The sequence below is a fragment of the Eulemur rufifrons genome, chromosome 16, assembly GCF_041146395.1.
Source record: "Eulemur rufifrons isolate Redbay chromosome 16, OSU_ERuf_1, whole genome shotgun sequence".
Taxonomy (NCBI): Eukaryota; Metazoa; Chordata; class Mammalia; order Primates; family Lemuridae; genus Eulemur; species Eulemur rufifrons.
The window spans coordinates 89,017,624-89,033,880 of NC_090998.1; the positions used below are offsets into that span (position 1 = coordinate 89,017,624).

At 39.5% G+C, this 16,257-nt stretch overlaps 1 protein-coding gene across 3 annotated transcripts in view; it reads left to right on the forward strand.

Moving 5' to 3' along the window:
- The window catches only part of TNRC6B (trinucleotide repeat containing adaptor 6B), a 239,552-nt gene that overhangs the window by 80,489 nt on the left and 142,806 nt on the right, over positions 1-16,257 (forward strand). For all 3 annotated transcript variants that reach the window (XM_069489869.1, XM_069489870.1, XM_069489871.1), the window contains exon 4: positions 15,060-15,127. In XM_069489869.1, coding sequence (XP_069345970.1) covers positions 15,060-15,127 — 68 coding nt within the window. The remainder of the gene's footprint in view (positions 1-15,059; positions 15,128-16,257) is intronic.

Below are 16,257 nucleotides of genomic sequence, written 5' to 3' on the forward strand. Positions count from 1 at the left end.
CATGGTAGCTTTATTTTTTAGCAGCCCCAAAGTGGAAATAGCCCAACTCTCCATCAACAGGTGAATGAATAAACAAATGGAATGTTTATGCATTGGAATACTACCAAGTTTAAAAACTGAACTCGACGAATGGTCAAAAAGTCAAGTAGAGGCTGGGAGCAGTGGCTCACGCCTGTAATCCTAGCACTTTGCGAGGCTGAGGCAGGAGGATCACTTGAGGCCAGAAGTTTGAGACCAGCCTGTGCAACATAGCAAGACTCCATCTCTACAAAAAATAGAAAAATTAGCTGGATGTGGTGGCGCATGCCTGTAGTCTCAGATATTTGGGAGGCTGAAGCAGGAGGATCACTTGAGCCAGTAGTTTGAAGTTGCAGTGAGCTATGATGATGCCACTGCACTCTAGCCCAGGTAACAAAGCAAGACCCTGTCTCCAAAAATAAAAAAACAAAAAAATTTAAGTAGAAATATGGAAGATACAAAAACAGACTGAAATCAAATTTCTAGAGTTGAAAACTACATTGTGTGCAATGACATGTATATAATACAGAGTAGGATTAGTGGCAGATTAGAACATGCAAAATAAAAGATTAATGAATTTAAAGCTATAACAATAGAAAGCATCCAAAGTGAAACAGAAAAAAGAGTGGGGGAAAAAAAGAAAAGCACATCACTGTGCTGCGGGGCAGCTTCAAGCAGCCTACTACACGTGTTGTACTTGGAGTCTCTGAATAAGAGAGAGGGAAGCCGAAAAATATCTAAAGAAATGCTGGCCCCAAATTTTTCTAATTTCGTAAAAACTATAGACCCACAGATCCAAGAAGCTCAATGTATCTGAAGTTTAAGAAATATGAAGAAAACCACATGAAAGCATATTATAATCAAATTGCTCAAAACCAATGATAAAGAAAATCTTGAAAGCAACCACATGAAAAGAACACTCTGTTGACAGGAACAAAGATAAGGATAGCAGCAGATTTCTCATTGGAAACAATGCAGAGGAGATGACAGTGGAGCAGCATCTTTAAAGTACTGAAAGAAAAGCTGTTAACCTTGAATTCTGTAACCAGTGAAAATTTCTTTCAAAAATGAAGGAGAAATAAAGTCTGTTCCAGAAATACAAAAGCTGAAATAATTAATCACCAGAATACCTTACTCACTACAAGAAATGTTAAAAGGAGAAGGAAAGTGATACCAGATGGAAATACGAACCTACACAATGGAATGAAGAGCCCAGGAAGTGGAAACTACATGGGTAAATATATAAGATATTTTCTATTATTTAAATCTCTTTAACAGATAATTGATGTCCAGGTGCAGTGGTGCACGTCCGTAGCCCCAGCTACAGAGGAGGCTGAGGTGGGGAAGGTTGTGTGAGCCCTGGAATTTGAGTCCAGCCTGGGCAATATAGACCCTGTGTCTTGGCCGGGCGCGGTGGCTCACGCCTGTAATCCTAGCACTCTGGGAGGCCGAGGTGGGTGGATTGTTTGAGCTCAGGAGTTCGAGACCAGCCTGAGCAAGAGCGAGACCCCATCTCTACTAAAAATAGAAAGAAATTATATGGACAGCTAAAAAATATATATAGAAAAAATTAGCCGGGCATGGTGGTGCATGCCTGTAGTCCCAGCTACTCGGGAGGCTGAGACAGGAGGATCGCTTGAGCCCAGGAGTTTGAGGTTGCTGTGAGCTAGGCTGACGCCACGGCACTCACTCTAGCCTGGGCAACAGAGTGAGACTCTGTCTCAAAAAAAAAAAAAAAAAAAAAAGATAATTGATAAATTAAGGTTTAAACAAAAATAAGACAAATATAGCATTTATATCAGGGTAATATATGATAATAGCATAAGATCAGGAAGGGGAAAATGGGAGGGTACTGTTGTACAGTTATTATATGTGAATTTAATATACTTTCACTTGAAGAGAAAGGAATACTTCCTAACTCGGTCTATGAAGCCAGCATTACTCTGATACCAAAACTAGACAAAGACATGGCAAGGAAAGAAAACTATAGACCAATATCTCTCATGAACACAGATGCAAAAATTTTAAACAAAATTTTGGCATAGTGAATCAACCAATATATAAAAATGATAATACATAATCAAGTGGGGTTTATCCCTGGAGTGCAGTGTTGGTTTAACGTTAGAAAATCAATCAGTGTAATTCATCACATTAACAAAGTGAAAAAGAAAAATTATATGATCATCTTAACAGATGCAGAAAAAGCATTTGACAAATTGCTGTTAAAAGCTCTCAGTGAACTAAGTATGGAAAGGAACTACTCAGCCTGGTAAAGGGCTTTTTTGAAAAAGCCTACAGTTAAACATAATGCTGAAAGACTGACAGCAACAAAGGATGTCCAATTTCACCACTTCTATTTAACATTGTACTACTTGAGGTTCTAGCCAGGGCAATAAGCTAGAAAAATAAAAAGGCATCCAAATTGGATGGAAAGAAAGAGTTAAATGGAAAGAAAGAGTTAAAACCACCTTTATTAACAGTCCATGTGGTTGTCTATGTAGACAATCTAATGGAAACTTCAAAACTACTAGAACTAATAAATGAGTTTAGCAAGTTGTTGGATACAAGAGCAATATACAAAAATCAGTTGTATTTCTGTATACGAGCAATGAATAATCAAATTGAAATTTTAAAAAATACCATTTACAATAGCATAAAAATATTAAATACTTGAGGATAAATTTGATAAAAATGTACCAGAGTTATACACTGAAAGCTATAGAACATTGCTGAGAGAAATTGAAGATGGCCTAATAAAAGGAGATATATAGCTCATTCATAGGTCAGAAGGTTGAGTATTTAGATTCTCTCCAAATTGATCTATAGACTCAGTTCAATCCCTATCAAAATCTTAGCAGACTTTTTTTGTTGTTGAAAGGGAAAAGCTGTTTTCTAAAATTCATATGGAAATGCAAAGAACATGGAATAGCTATGTTAGTTTGCTAGTGTTGCCATCACAAAGCACCACAAATAGAGGGGCTTAACAGAAATTTATTGTCACAGGTCTGGAGGCAGAAGTCCAAGATCAAGGTATCGGCAGGGCAGTGCTCTCTGTGAAGGCGCTAGTGTATGATCTGTTTCAGTTCTCTTGCCTGGTTTCTGACTTCTAGCTTCTTGACTTGTGGCAGTATAGCGCCTATCTTCACATGGCATTCTCCTTATGTGATTTTTTTTTTTTTTTTTTTTTTGAGACACAGTCTCACTTTGTTGCCCAGGCTACAGTGCCATGGCATTAGCCTCGCTCACAGCAACCTCAAACTCCTGGGCTCAAGCGATCCTCCTGCCTCAGCCTCCCGAGTAGCTGGGACTACAGGTGCACATCACCACGCCTGGCTAATTTTTCTATTTTAGTAGAGATGGGGTCTTACTCTTGCTCAGGCTAGTCTCAAACTTCCGAGCTCAAGCAATCCTCCTGCCTCGGCCTCCCAGAGTGCTAGGATTACAGGTGTGAGCTACCGCACCTGGGCTGTGATTTGGTTTTTGTGTCCAAATATTTTCCTTTGTATAAGGACACCAGTCATATGAGATTAAGACTCAACCTAAATGACCTCATTTTAACTTGATTACCTCTGTGAAGACCTTATCTTCAAATAAGGTCACGTTCTAAGGTATCATGGATTAAGATTCCAGCATATCTTTTTTAGGGAGCATACAATTCAACCCATTACAATAGCCAAACAACTTTTGAGAAAAACAAAGTTGGAGTGCTAATACTGCCTGATTTTTAAAAAACTAATTAATTTATTTTAGAGATGGTGTCTTGCTATATTGGCCAGGCTGGACTTGAACTCCTGGCCTCAAGCAATCCTCTCACCTCAGCCTCTCCAGCAGCTGGGGCCATAGGCATGCACCACTATGCCCAGCTTGATTTTAAAACTTAATATAAAACTGTTGTTATCAAAACACTGTGGTATTGGCAAAAAACCAAACAGATAAGTGGAACAGAGACTAGAGACATGTATATGATTATATGTAAATACAGACTTACGTGTATATGATTTTTGACAAAGGCAGTTTTGTGCAGGCAATTCAATGGATAAAAGGTAATTATTTTTCAACAAATGGTGCTGGAACAATTAGATAGGTATGTACAAAAAAATGAACACAGATCTGTACCTCATACCGTGTACAAAAATTAATTTAAAATGGATCTAGGCCAGGTGCGGTGGCTCACGCCTGTAATCCTAGCACTCTGGGAGGCCGAGGTGGGTGGATTGCTCAAGGTCAGGAGTTCAAGACCAGCCTGAGCAAGAGCAAGACCCCGTCTCTACTAAAAACAGAAAGAAATTATCTGGCCAACTAAAATATATATAGAAAAAAAATTAGCCGGGCATGGTGGCGCATGCCTGTAGTCCCAGCTACTCGGGAGGCTGAGGCAGTAGGATTGCTTAAGCCCAGGAGTTTGAGGTTGCTGTGAGCTAGGCTGACGCCACGGCACTCACTCTAGCCAGGGCAACAAAGTGACACTCTGTCTCAAAAAAAAAATAAATAAAATAAAATAAAAATAAAATAAAATAAAATGGATCTTATATCTAAATGTAAAAGCTAAAACTATAATATTTCTAGAAGAAAACATAGAAGAAAATCTTTATGACCTAGGGTAAGGCAAAGATTTCTTAGATGTCACAGCAAAAGCACAATCCATAAAAACATTTAAAAATTTATAAATTTGACTTTATCAAAATTAAGAATTTTCTTTGAAGGACACTCTTAGGAGAACAAAAAGACAAGCCACCGACTGTAAGAAAATATTTAAAAATCATATCTCATTAATGACTTATATACAGAATATATTAAAAACTCTCAAAGGGCCGGGCGCGGTGGCTCACGCCTGTAATCCTAGCACTCTGGGAGGCCGAGGCGGGTGGATCGCTCAAGGTCAGGAGTTCGAGACCAGCCTGAGCAAGAGCGAGACCCCGTCTCTACTAAAAAAATCGAAAAAAATTATATGGATAACTAAAAATATATATATATATAGAAAAATTAGCCGGGCATAGTGGTGCATGCCTGTAGTCCCAGCTACTCGGGAGGCTGAGGGAGGAGGATCGCTTGAGCCCAGGAGTCTGAGGTTGCTGTGAGCTAGGCTGACACCACGGCACTCACTCTAGCCTGGGCAACAAAGTGAGACTCTGTCTCAAAAAAAAAAAAAACAAAAAAAACTCTCAAAGCTCAATAATAAATAATCCAAGGTGAAAAAATACTGAGCGTGGTGGCTCATGCTTGTAATCCCAGCAACCTGGGGGGCTGAGGCAGGAGGATCAGTTGAGGCCAAGAGTTTAAGACCAGCCTGGGCAACATAGTGAGACCCCATCTCTAAAAAAATAAGAAAAAATAGCTGGGTGTTGTGATGTGCACCTTTAGTCCCAGCTACTCAGAAGGCTAAGATAGGAGGATCACCTGAGCCCAAGAGTTTGAGGCTGCAGTGATCTGTGATCATGACACTGCACTATAGCCTGGGCAACAGAGCAAGGCCGTATCTTTAAAAAAAAAAAAAAAGACAAATAACCCAAGTGAAAAATAAGCAAAGAATTGGAAAAGACATTTCTGTAAAGATAGACAAGTGGCCAGTAAGCACATGAAAAGATGTGCAGCATCACTAATCATTAGGGAAATATAAATCAAAACCACAGTGAAATAGCATTTTAACCTACTGGAAGGGCTAAGACAATAACAAGTATTGGTGAGGATGTGGAGAAATTGGAAATCTCTTACAGTGCTGATTTGAATGTGAAATGGTGCAGCTGCTTTAGAAAACAGTTTGGCAGTTCTTCAAAAAGTTGAACAGAATTACCATATAACCCAGCAATTCCACTTATTCACCCAAGAGAAATGAAGACATGTGTCCACGTAAAAACTTGTACACTAATATTTGTAGCAGCATTATTCATAATAGCCAAAAAAGTGGAAAAACACAAATATCCATGGATTGATGGAATGTCTGTTAAAAACAGTGGTATATCCATGTAATGGGATATTATTCAGTCATAAAAAAGGAATGGAATACTGATATATCCATATCCTGGATGAATCTCAAAAACATTAGGCTAAGTGAAAGACTTTCTTTGTTTCTTAGTGTTTCTAAAGAACAGAAATTTATTTATCACAGTTCTGGAGGGTGGGAGTTCAAGATCAAGGTGCCAGCAGTTTTGTGTCTGGTGAAGTTCTGATCCATACTTCCAAGGGGGGAAGAACACTGTTTTTCCTCACACAGGAGAAGGTGGAAGGGAGGAACTCCCTCCCTCAAGTCCTTTTATAACGACTTTAATCTGTTCATGGGGGCAGAACCTTAGGCCCCTAAACACCTCTCAAAAGGCCCCACCTGCCAACATTGTTGCACTGGGGAGTAGATTTTCAAAACATGAATTTTGGGGCCGGGCGCGGTGGCTCACACCTGTAATCCTAGCACTCTGGAAAGCCGAGGTGGGCAGATCGTTTGAGCTCAGGAGTTCAAGACCAGCCTGAGCAAGAGAGAGACCCCGTCTCTACTAAAAAAATAGAAAGAAATTATATAGACAACTAAAAATATATATAGAAAAAATTAGCTGGGCATGGTGGCGCATGCCTGTAGTCCCGGCTACTCGGGAGGCTGAGGCAGGAGGATCACTTGAGCCCAGGAGTTTGAGGTTGCTGTAAGCTAGGCTGACGCCACGGCACTCTAGCCTGGGCAACAGAGTGAGACTCTGTCTCAAAAAATAAAAATAAAAAACATGAATTTTGGGAGACACATTCAGACCATAGCAAAGACACACACAAACCACCACATATTGCTGACTTCATTTATATATGAAAAGTTCAAAATAGGCAAACATATAGAGACAGAAGGTAGATCATCAGTTATCTGGGGCTAAGAAGGAGTATGAAAGGAGGGCAGAATGGGGAGTGACTGCTCTTAGATAAAAAGTTTCCTTTAGGGATGATGATAATGTTGTTCTAAAATTGAATTATAGTGATGGATGTACAACTCTGTAAATCTGCTCAAAGACACTGAATTGTGTGCTTTAAACAGGTGAACTTCACGGTATGGAGGTTATATCTCAGTAAGGCTGTTAAAAAGTGGTCAAAAGATTTGAATAGATGCTTTACCAGAGAATGGATGGCAAAGAGGTACATGAAAAGATATTGAATATCAATGCAATTTAAACCACAATTAGAATGGCTAAAATTAAAAAGACTTACCCTACCAAGTGCTGGTGAGATATGGAACAACTGGGACTCTTCATACACTGCTGGGGGGAAGGTAAATGCTACAACCATTCTGGAAAACACTCAGACAATTTCTTTAAAAGTTGAACTCCCATATGATCCAACTGGTCTACTCTGTTACGGGTTGAATCGTGGCCCCCTCCCCGTAAAAAAATCATAGATTGAAGCAGTGGTCCTCAACCGTTTTGGCACTAGGAACTGGTTTCATGGAAGACAGTTTTTCCACAGACCCGGGGGGGAGGGCCAGAAATGGTTAAGGGGCGATTCAAGCGCATTACAGTTAATGTGCAGTCAAACCTCTCTGCTAATGAGAATCTGTATTTGCAGCTGCTCCCCAGCGCTCGCATCACCGCCTCAGCTCCACCTCAGATCATCAGGCGTTGGATTCTCATAAGGAGCGCACAACCTAGATCTCTCACATGCACTGTTCACCATAGGGTTTGTGCTCCTATGAGAATCTAATACCACGGCTGATCTGACAGGGGCTTACGCGGTGATGCGAGTGATGGAGAGCCGCTGTCACTACAGATGAAACTTCACTCTTGCCTGCTGCTCACCTTCTGCTTTGCGGCCCAGTTCCTAACAGGCCACGTACCTGTCTGCGGCCTGGGGGTTGGAAACCTCAGGATTGAAGTACTAAACCCTAGTACCATAGAATATCACCTTTTGGAGATGGGGTCTCTATAGAGGTAATCCAGTTAAAATGAAGTTATTAGGGTTGGCCCTAATCCATTATGACTGATGTGTGTATTAAATGGGGAAATTTGGACATAGAGATACACAAACGGGGAGAATACTGTGCGATACTAAAGATGGCCGTCTGCAAGCCGAGAAGAGAGAGCTGGAACAGATCCCTCCCTCACAGCCCTCAGAAGGAACCAGCCCTCAAAACTAGCCTGATTTTGAGCTTCTAGCTTCCAGAACTGTGAGACAATAACTCTATTTTTTAAGCTACTAGGCTTTTAGTATGTTGTAGTAGCCCCGGAAAAGTAATACACACTCTTAGGTATTTACCCAATAAAAAAAGAATGCATAAATGAATGTTCATAGCAGCTTTATTTGCAGTAGTCAGAAATCTGAACACAACCCAAATGTCCATCAAATCGTGGTATTTTATTACTATTATTATTTTTTGAGACAGGGTCCCATTTAAAGCTGAATGGTATTATATCATTCAAAATATAACAAAATTTGCTGGGCAATGATACCCAACTGTAGTCCTAGCTACTCAGGAGGCTAGGGCAGGAGGATCACTTGAGGCCAGGAGTTTGAATCCAGCCTGGGCAACATATCGACACCCTTATCTCTTTAAAACTTAATTAATTAAAAAAATTTAAATTAAAATAGCAGAAATTTTAAAATGCATTAGAAATGTTAGAAAGTAAAGTGGAGAGAATCTCTCAGAAAACAAAATAAAAAGTCAAGTAAATAAAAATGGAGAGACAAAGAAGAAAATTAGTGAATCAATCCCAGTGATGCAATGCTGAATAACAAATTCTAAAAGGAAAGAACAGAAATTGGAGGGTAGGAAATTGTTAAATAAGTAGAGCAAGCGTTCCAAACCTGAAGCAACCGAGTTTCTAGATTGCAAGTACCAGTTCAATAAATGAAAAAGGAACCATGCTTAGTGGTTTGCATTTTTAGAAACTAAAGAAATAAAAGATCCTAAAGGTTACATCAAAAACATTGGGACTTAGAATGATATCAAACTTCTAGATAGCAACTCTGGAGCAAGAAGACAGTGGAGCATCACCTTCAAAATTTTGAAGGGAAAAATGTTTACTGACTTCAACTTCTATATTTAATTGTATAGGTAAACAAAATTTCTATATGTCAGTTATATGCGTGGAAAAAACAAGGACATTTCAGTCATTCAAGTTCTCAGAAAACTCACCTTCCATATACCTTTTATCAGGAAATCACTGGAATATATGCTCCACCTAAACCAGAGAATAAACCATAAAAGAGACAAAGGATCTGAGAAACAGATGCTTCGATATAGGAGAGAGAGGAGGCAATTGCAGAAATGAATCCCTGGCAAGATGTCAGCAATTTAGCAGCCTGGAAAGCAAACAATCTGGACTGGAACAGGAAAAACCCCTGAGGAATGTTCCAAGGCTGGAATGAAACTGATAGATTACCTGAAGTGTTTGAATTGATTAAGAGGAGATTTAGAGCTCTGTTGGAGAGTTTGAGGACGAATTAATGAAAAATACATAACAAATACCAAGCCAAAAAAAAAAAAAAAAAATGGGGAAAGAGAAAATAAAGAATACGAAAAGGAAATAGTAATTGTTAGTTCCAGGGAAACCAAACATTATACAAGGAAGGAGATCTAATTACACCATTCCTTATGGTTCAGCTGTATATATGATTTACTTCATAATATTACTGTTAGTGCTGAATATTGATTCGAACAAAAATGATACATGGGAGGAAGGGAGAAGAGATGGAGGTTATGTGTTATGGGGGAGGGGCAGGGTGGAGAGCGCTGCTTTTGTTTATAAGCCTGTGTATTATTTGACTTTTAAAATCACATGTATGTATTACTTCACAAATTTAAATATTTTTATCAGATTAATAATAGAAACACGTAAGTAGTGAGGTATAGTTTATTCTCTTAAGAATTTGGGTAGTAAAGAGAAAGGTAAAAACAGTATATTTGGGAAATATCATAGGCCAAAAATAATTTTTCAGAATAGGAGAGATTATGAAATATGTGCAGATTGAGGGGATGTATTTATTGGAAAGGAAGAAAGAATAAGTGCAGGAGAAAGAAGGGGTCCTTAGGTAATAAGGTCCCAGAGGAAGCAGTGTAGTGTAATTTAGGAATTTAGAATACAAGTGATGAGGTCAGCCTTGCAAAGCAATAGAAAGGAGGAAAAATTATTGGAGATAAAGGTTTATAATAATAGTCATGAGAAGAATAAAAGAGGGGGCTGGGCATGATATGGCTCACACCTGTACTCTCAGCAACTTGGGAGGCCAAGGCAGGAGGATCGCTTGAGGCCACGCATTTGAGATCGGTCTGGACAACAGAATAAGACTCTGCTCTGTCTCTACAAAAAATAAAAAATTAGCCAAGCATGCACCTGTAGTCCCAGCTACTCGGGAGGCTGAGGCAGGAGGATTGCTTGAGCCCAGGAGTTTGAGGTTGCTGTGAGCTAGGCTGGTGCCACTGCACTCCAGCTTGGGTGACAGAGCAAGACCCTGTCTCTAAAAAATAAATGAAATAAAAAGAGGAAGAGAAGGGCCTTGTGTGAGATAGGCTCTCAAGGTAATCTTAGGCCTTGCCATCTTCTGAGGGATACACTAGGGTGGATGCCTAACAGATAAGTTTGGTGTCTTTGAGGAGACTGGAAAAGGTACTACTGAATCAATGAGTAAGGAATGTGGTTGGGTAGGTCATTCATTCGTCCTTCAGGCCAGTGCTTAGCACATAGATGGCATTAGGAAAATGTGTTGAATGAATGAATGACAAAGTAGGAGAGCTGTGTTCTGTTCTGGGATAGGCAGACAAAGATCACATGATTTCCCTCCCAGGCTCACCATCACGGGGGAAGAGGTGTACAAAGGGTCCCAGCTGCCGGGAGGCATTGCAGGGTAGATGTGGAGGAGTGCCTGGGAGGGTCAGAGAAGAGATGCTACAAGGGGTCAGAAGATGCTTCCTAGAGAAAGTAACTTTGGAACCAGTCTTTGAAGGTTGAATAGAAGTTCACCACAACGACAGGATGTGGAAGGGAGAAGTTCTGAAATGTGAGCCTGAGTGGAAGTTAATTGGCATGCATTTGGAAAGGACCTGTGTTACAACTTTCTCTGCAGTCCAGGAGCAGAAGAGAAAAAGGTAAGGGTTGGCTAGGCAGGCATGTCCTAAGAGCAAATGGGGTGGTGAACAATCGAGGAGAGTAAGGAGAAAAATCACTGGTCCAGCTGTCAGGTGAGGCTGTGAATGGACTGTAGGGAAAGAGAAAACTCTGGAACTAGAAGTTACAGCAAGGAACCCTTAACAGGTTCAAACAGAGGAGGCAGTCAAGAGGCGGTTGTGGTCAGAATGGGATTTCAGAATCCTTGAATGTTGGTGTGGGGCAGTATAGATTGGTGGTGAGGCCATGAGCCGCTGTCCACCATTTTCCAGCTGAAGGAGGAAGAAGATGGACCGGCTGTCTAGGATAAGTCTAGAGAGAGTTCAACTCCTTTAGGCTCGGGGAAGTGCCTTTCCTTTGTTGTGTCATTGCATTCTCGTAACTGTGTTGTAATTGACTGGTTTTTGTTTGTCTTTCTCACTAGTCTGTAAGTTTTTTGAGGGCAGGGACTGTCTTCTCTGTTTTATCAGCACAGCACCACATATTAATGAACGACAGTTGAGAAAGGTGAGGCTATGCTGTAAATTTTGCGAATATAAATATTGAAACTCCTGAAAATGAGTCAAGGGGGAGGAGTGGTTAAGTCCAAGTGTACAAGACATTTGTAGAAGAGAGAAATAAGGCTGCCAAGGGATTGGAAGGGAACTTGAGAAAAACAGGATGTTGCAATAAGGAGCAGTGTGATCTTTCTGGATGGTTTTTATTGCCTTCTGAGTTGGTGGAGAGTGGGAAAAGGTATGAACTCCAGTGTTTTATTTGGGTTTCCTTATTGTGTGTATGTATGTTACTGTTGTCTGTCATCTAGATTATTAGGTCCTATAAGAAACAGACTGTATTTTCCTAAGTTGGGAATAGTCCCATCTATTCATTGGGTTTTTTTTTTCTTTTTTCTTTTTTCTAAGAGATGGGGTCTAGCTTGTTGCCCAGGCTGGAGTGTAGTGGCACAATCATGGCACACTGTAGCCTTGAATTCCTGGGCTCAAATGAGCCTCTGCCTCACCCTCCTGAGTAACTGGGACTGCAGCCTCATGCCACCGTGGCTAGATAATTTTTCTTATATTTCGTAGAGACAGGGTCTCACTGTATTGCCCAGGTTGGTCTCAAACTCCTGTGCTCAAGTGATCCTGTTACCTCAGCCTCCCAAAGTACTGGAATTACAAGCGTGAGCCACCACACCCAGCCTCCATCTATTTCTTTGAATGCATCAGTTTCATTTTTTATTTTTTTTATTATTATTTTTTTTTTTTGGAGACAGAGTCTCACTCTGTTGCCCAGGCTAGAGTGAGTGCCGTGGCGTCAGCCTAGCTCACAGCAACCTCAAACTCCTGAGCTCAAGCGATCCTCCTGTCTCAGCCTCCCGAGTAGCTGGGACTACAGGCATGCGCCACCATGCCCGGCTAATTTTTTCTATATATATTTTTAGCTGTCCATATAATTTCTTTCTATTTTTAGTAGAGGTGGGGTCTCGCTCTTGCTCAGGCTGGTCTCGAACTCCTGAGCTCAAACGATCCGCCCACCTCGGCCTCCCAGAGTGCTAGGATTACAGGCGTGAGCCACCGCGCCCGGCCCAGTTTCATTTTTTAACTTATACCTTTTGAAGGGGTGTTCCTAGGACTGAGAAACAATCCTGTTTGTAGAGGTAGTCCTGTCTCTGTCGCTTACCTTCCTTTATTGACCAATTAACCATCTGGAACAGTAAAATACCTCTTTTTTCCTTTGAAAATTTGTATAAACCATACATATTTAAAAATATTGTGTGTGTACACACACACACACACACACACACACACGCGCAATTAAAGAAATAATTATGAAGAAGATACTCACATACATGCTGCACAGGCCAAGAAATAGAACATAATCATGCCCCACAACCCCTCTCTGATTCAATCCCCTCCTTCCCTGTGACAGTCACTACTTAAATTTTGTATTAGTCATTCCCTTTTCTTTATAGTTTTGTTTTTTTAAGAGATAGGGTCTTGCTATGTTGCCCAGGCTGGACTCAAACTCCTAGGCTCAAGAGATCCCCCTGTCTCAGCCTCCCTTATAGCTGGGACTTTAGGCATGTGCCACTGTGCCCGGCTTTTTCTTTATAGTTTTTTTTAAAAGCATGTATGTACATACATACGTCTATATAAACATACATATTTATGGTTAAATGTATATACTTGAACTTTATATTAATGGAATCATACTGTATATGTATTGTTTTGTGACTTCTTTCACATGATATTATGTTTTTATAACTTACCCAGGTTAAGGTATGTATGTAGCTGTAACTCATTCATTATCATGCAGTATGGTATTATATTGTCTGAAAGCACCATAGCCTATTTATATATTTTACTATTGATGGATATCTGTTTTTGTACTTTTTTCTGTTAAAAATAATACTACTATAAATATTTTTGTATATGTGCAAATGTTTCTCTAAGGCATTTACCTAGAAGTATAATTACTAGTTTGTACAGTAAATACAAAGTAGTTATACCAATTTACTCTCCCACTAGAAATGCATGAGAATTGCTGTTGTTCTGTACCCTTGCCAACACTTGGTATTGCCTGACTTTTTAAATTTTTTTCTCAACTGGGCATCATTTTTATTTGAGCAAAGTAATATTGCAATGTTTCTTATGAAAGTAAAGAATGTGCTGATAGCCAACAAGCTCATGAAATTATTTTTTTAAATTACGTTTATAGACATAGGGGTTATAGGTGCAGTTTTGTCACATAGATATATTGCATAGTGGTCTGGGCTTTTTGTGTAATCATCAGCTGACTAGTGTACATAGTGCCCTTAGGTAATTTCTCATCCCACTTCCCCTTCCCACTCTCCTACCCTCCCGCCCTTCTGAGTCTCCAGTGTCTGTCATTCCGCTTTCTCTGTTCATGTGCATACATTATTTAGCTCCCACTTATAAGCAAAAAAATGCAGTATTTGACTGTTTCTGAGTTATTTCACTTAAGGATGATGGCCTCCAGTTCCATCCATGTTGCTGCAGAAGACATGATTTCATTTTTTTGTGGCTGAGTAATAATCCATGGAACATATACACACTGCATTTTCTTTATCCAGTCATCCATTGATGGACATTTAGGTTGATTCCCTATCTTTGCTATTGTGAATAGTGCTACAATAAAATATGAGGACAAGTATCTTTCTGATATGATTTTTGCTAGATCGAATGGTGTATCTATTTTTAGTTCTTTGAGAAATCTCCATACTGTTTTCCATAGAGATTGTACTGATTTACATTCCCCCCAACAGTATATTAGCGTTCCCTTTTCTCCACATCCTGACCAATATCTATTTTTGTTTTGTTTTGTTTTGTTTTTACTTTTTAACAATGATTACCTGATGTCTTAATTTTATTTTTTAATTTTTAAATTTTTTTGTAGAGATGGGATCTTGCTATTTTGCCAGGGCTGATCTCAAACTCCTGGCCTCAAGAGATCCTCCTGCCTTTGGCCTCCTGACGTGCTGGGATTATAGGAGTGAGCTACCAGGCCTGGCCCTGACTTTAATTTTAGCCAACTTGGTAGTTGTGAAATGGTAGCTATTTGTGGTTTTAATTTGCATTTTCTTGAGTGACATGAGATTGAACATCTTTTCATATGTTTAGGAACCATTTATGTGTTCTCTTTGGTGAAATTCCTACTCAATTATTTTGCAAATTTTTCAAGTAGGTTGTCTTTTCTCATTGATTCATAGCTATTCTTTTATGTTCTGGATGCTAATCCTTTGTCACTGTTATATGAGTTGCAGATCAGTATGCCTCCTTTTTCATTCTGCAAATCTGGTCTGTCAAGAAGTGACTTAAGCAAACCTGGAGATTGAAAACCATTGGCCCAAGCTTCTGTTCTAGGCACTGTAGTGAAATGGCCTTGTGGTTGTGCACAGGGCAGGTCCTGGTACTTGGACTGAATGCATCATAGTTACTGACTGCTGCTGACCCGTGGTGCTTGCCTTTGCAGGTGGAACAGGAGGATTTTGTAATGGAAGGGCATGGCAAGACTCCACCTCCTGGTGAAGAAGGCAAACAGTGAGTCACAGTTTATTTTAAAAGGATCATATTACAGATCATTGGAAGCACGTTGGTTAAACTTGCTGAGAGCTTGTTTGCTGGGATATATACATTGTAGACATTGTGGAACTCACCAGTTGCTTTGGTGGCTGTTAATGCATTGCTCTATTTATAGACTGACGAACTGGCGGGACAAGAAAGTTGGCTTTGTAGTTTTTCACACTTGACTAATCAAAATTTATGTTATGGTTTAGCAAAAGGCTTTAAGGCTCAGTATGTTCTAAATTGAACTAATGCAGTTTGGTTGATTTCCAAAGAAAGTATAAAATGGTACATCCTTTTCTTAGCAATGTCTTTATGAAGTGAACTAAATTAATAGACTATTTCCCTGCAATCCAAGTTTGAATTTATTTGAATTGTACTTCCTGAAATTCTATTCCATTTGGTTATTTACACTTCTGATCTCTGTTTAAACAAATTGTTTCTCTAAAGGAGCAAAAATTATAAATAATATAACTTAGCCAACATTCTAAATAATTCAGGATCTCTCCCCTGACTTCTTAAGGGGTGATTGGTTTTAAACCTGAAGTTGAGAATCTGCTGGGTAGCTTTTTGGTAGCAGTGAGTAGATTTTTTTCTTACTTCTGTCACAGAATTTGAAAAATTAAGTTGCAGAGCAGACTGGGTTTTCATATGCCCTTTTAAAGGAAAAACAGTTAAGACTGGCTTAAAGTACTAACATAACTACTATTTTTTATTCAGACATTAGTCTCTTAAGTTGAATAAGCCAGTGATTCATAGAATTTACCAAAAGTCTGTAAAGAGAAACTCTTCTCTCTTATCCCTTTTCTTTCCTAGAAAATAGTTTAATTTTGGTCTGTCTTAAGAAAATTATGTCTCTGAAACGCTTAGGAATCAATTATGCAGAATGGACTGTGCTGCCACCAGGCCAGACTGATTAAAGGAGAACGGCTCTTGTCTTGTATTTGTTGTGAATGGAAACCAGGATATTTTCACAGCTGGTTTAATTTGCTAACCAGGCAGTTTTAAAAATAGCTTACAGTATAAATCCTAACTTTGCTGTATTCTGTCGAATGTACTTATATTCTGTATGGGCTGATGGAATCAATTCATCTTTAGCAAATTAT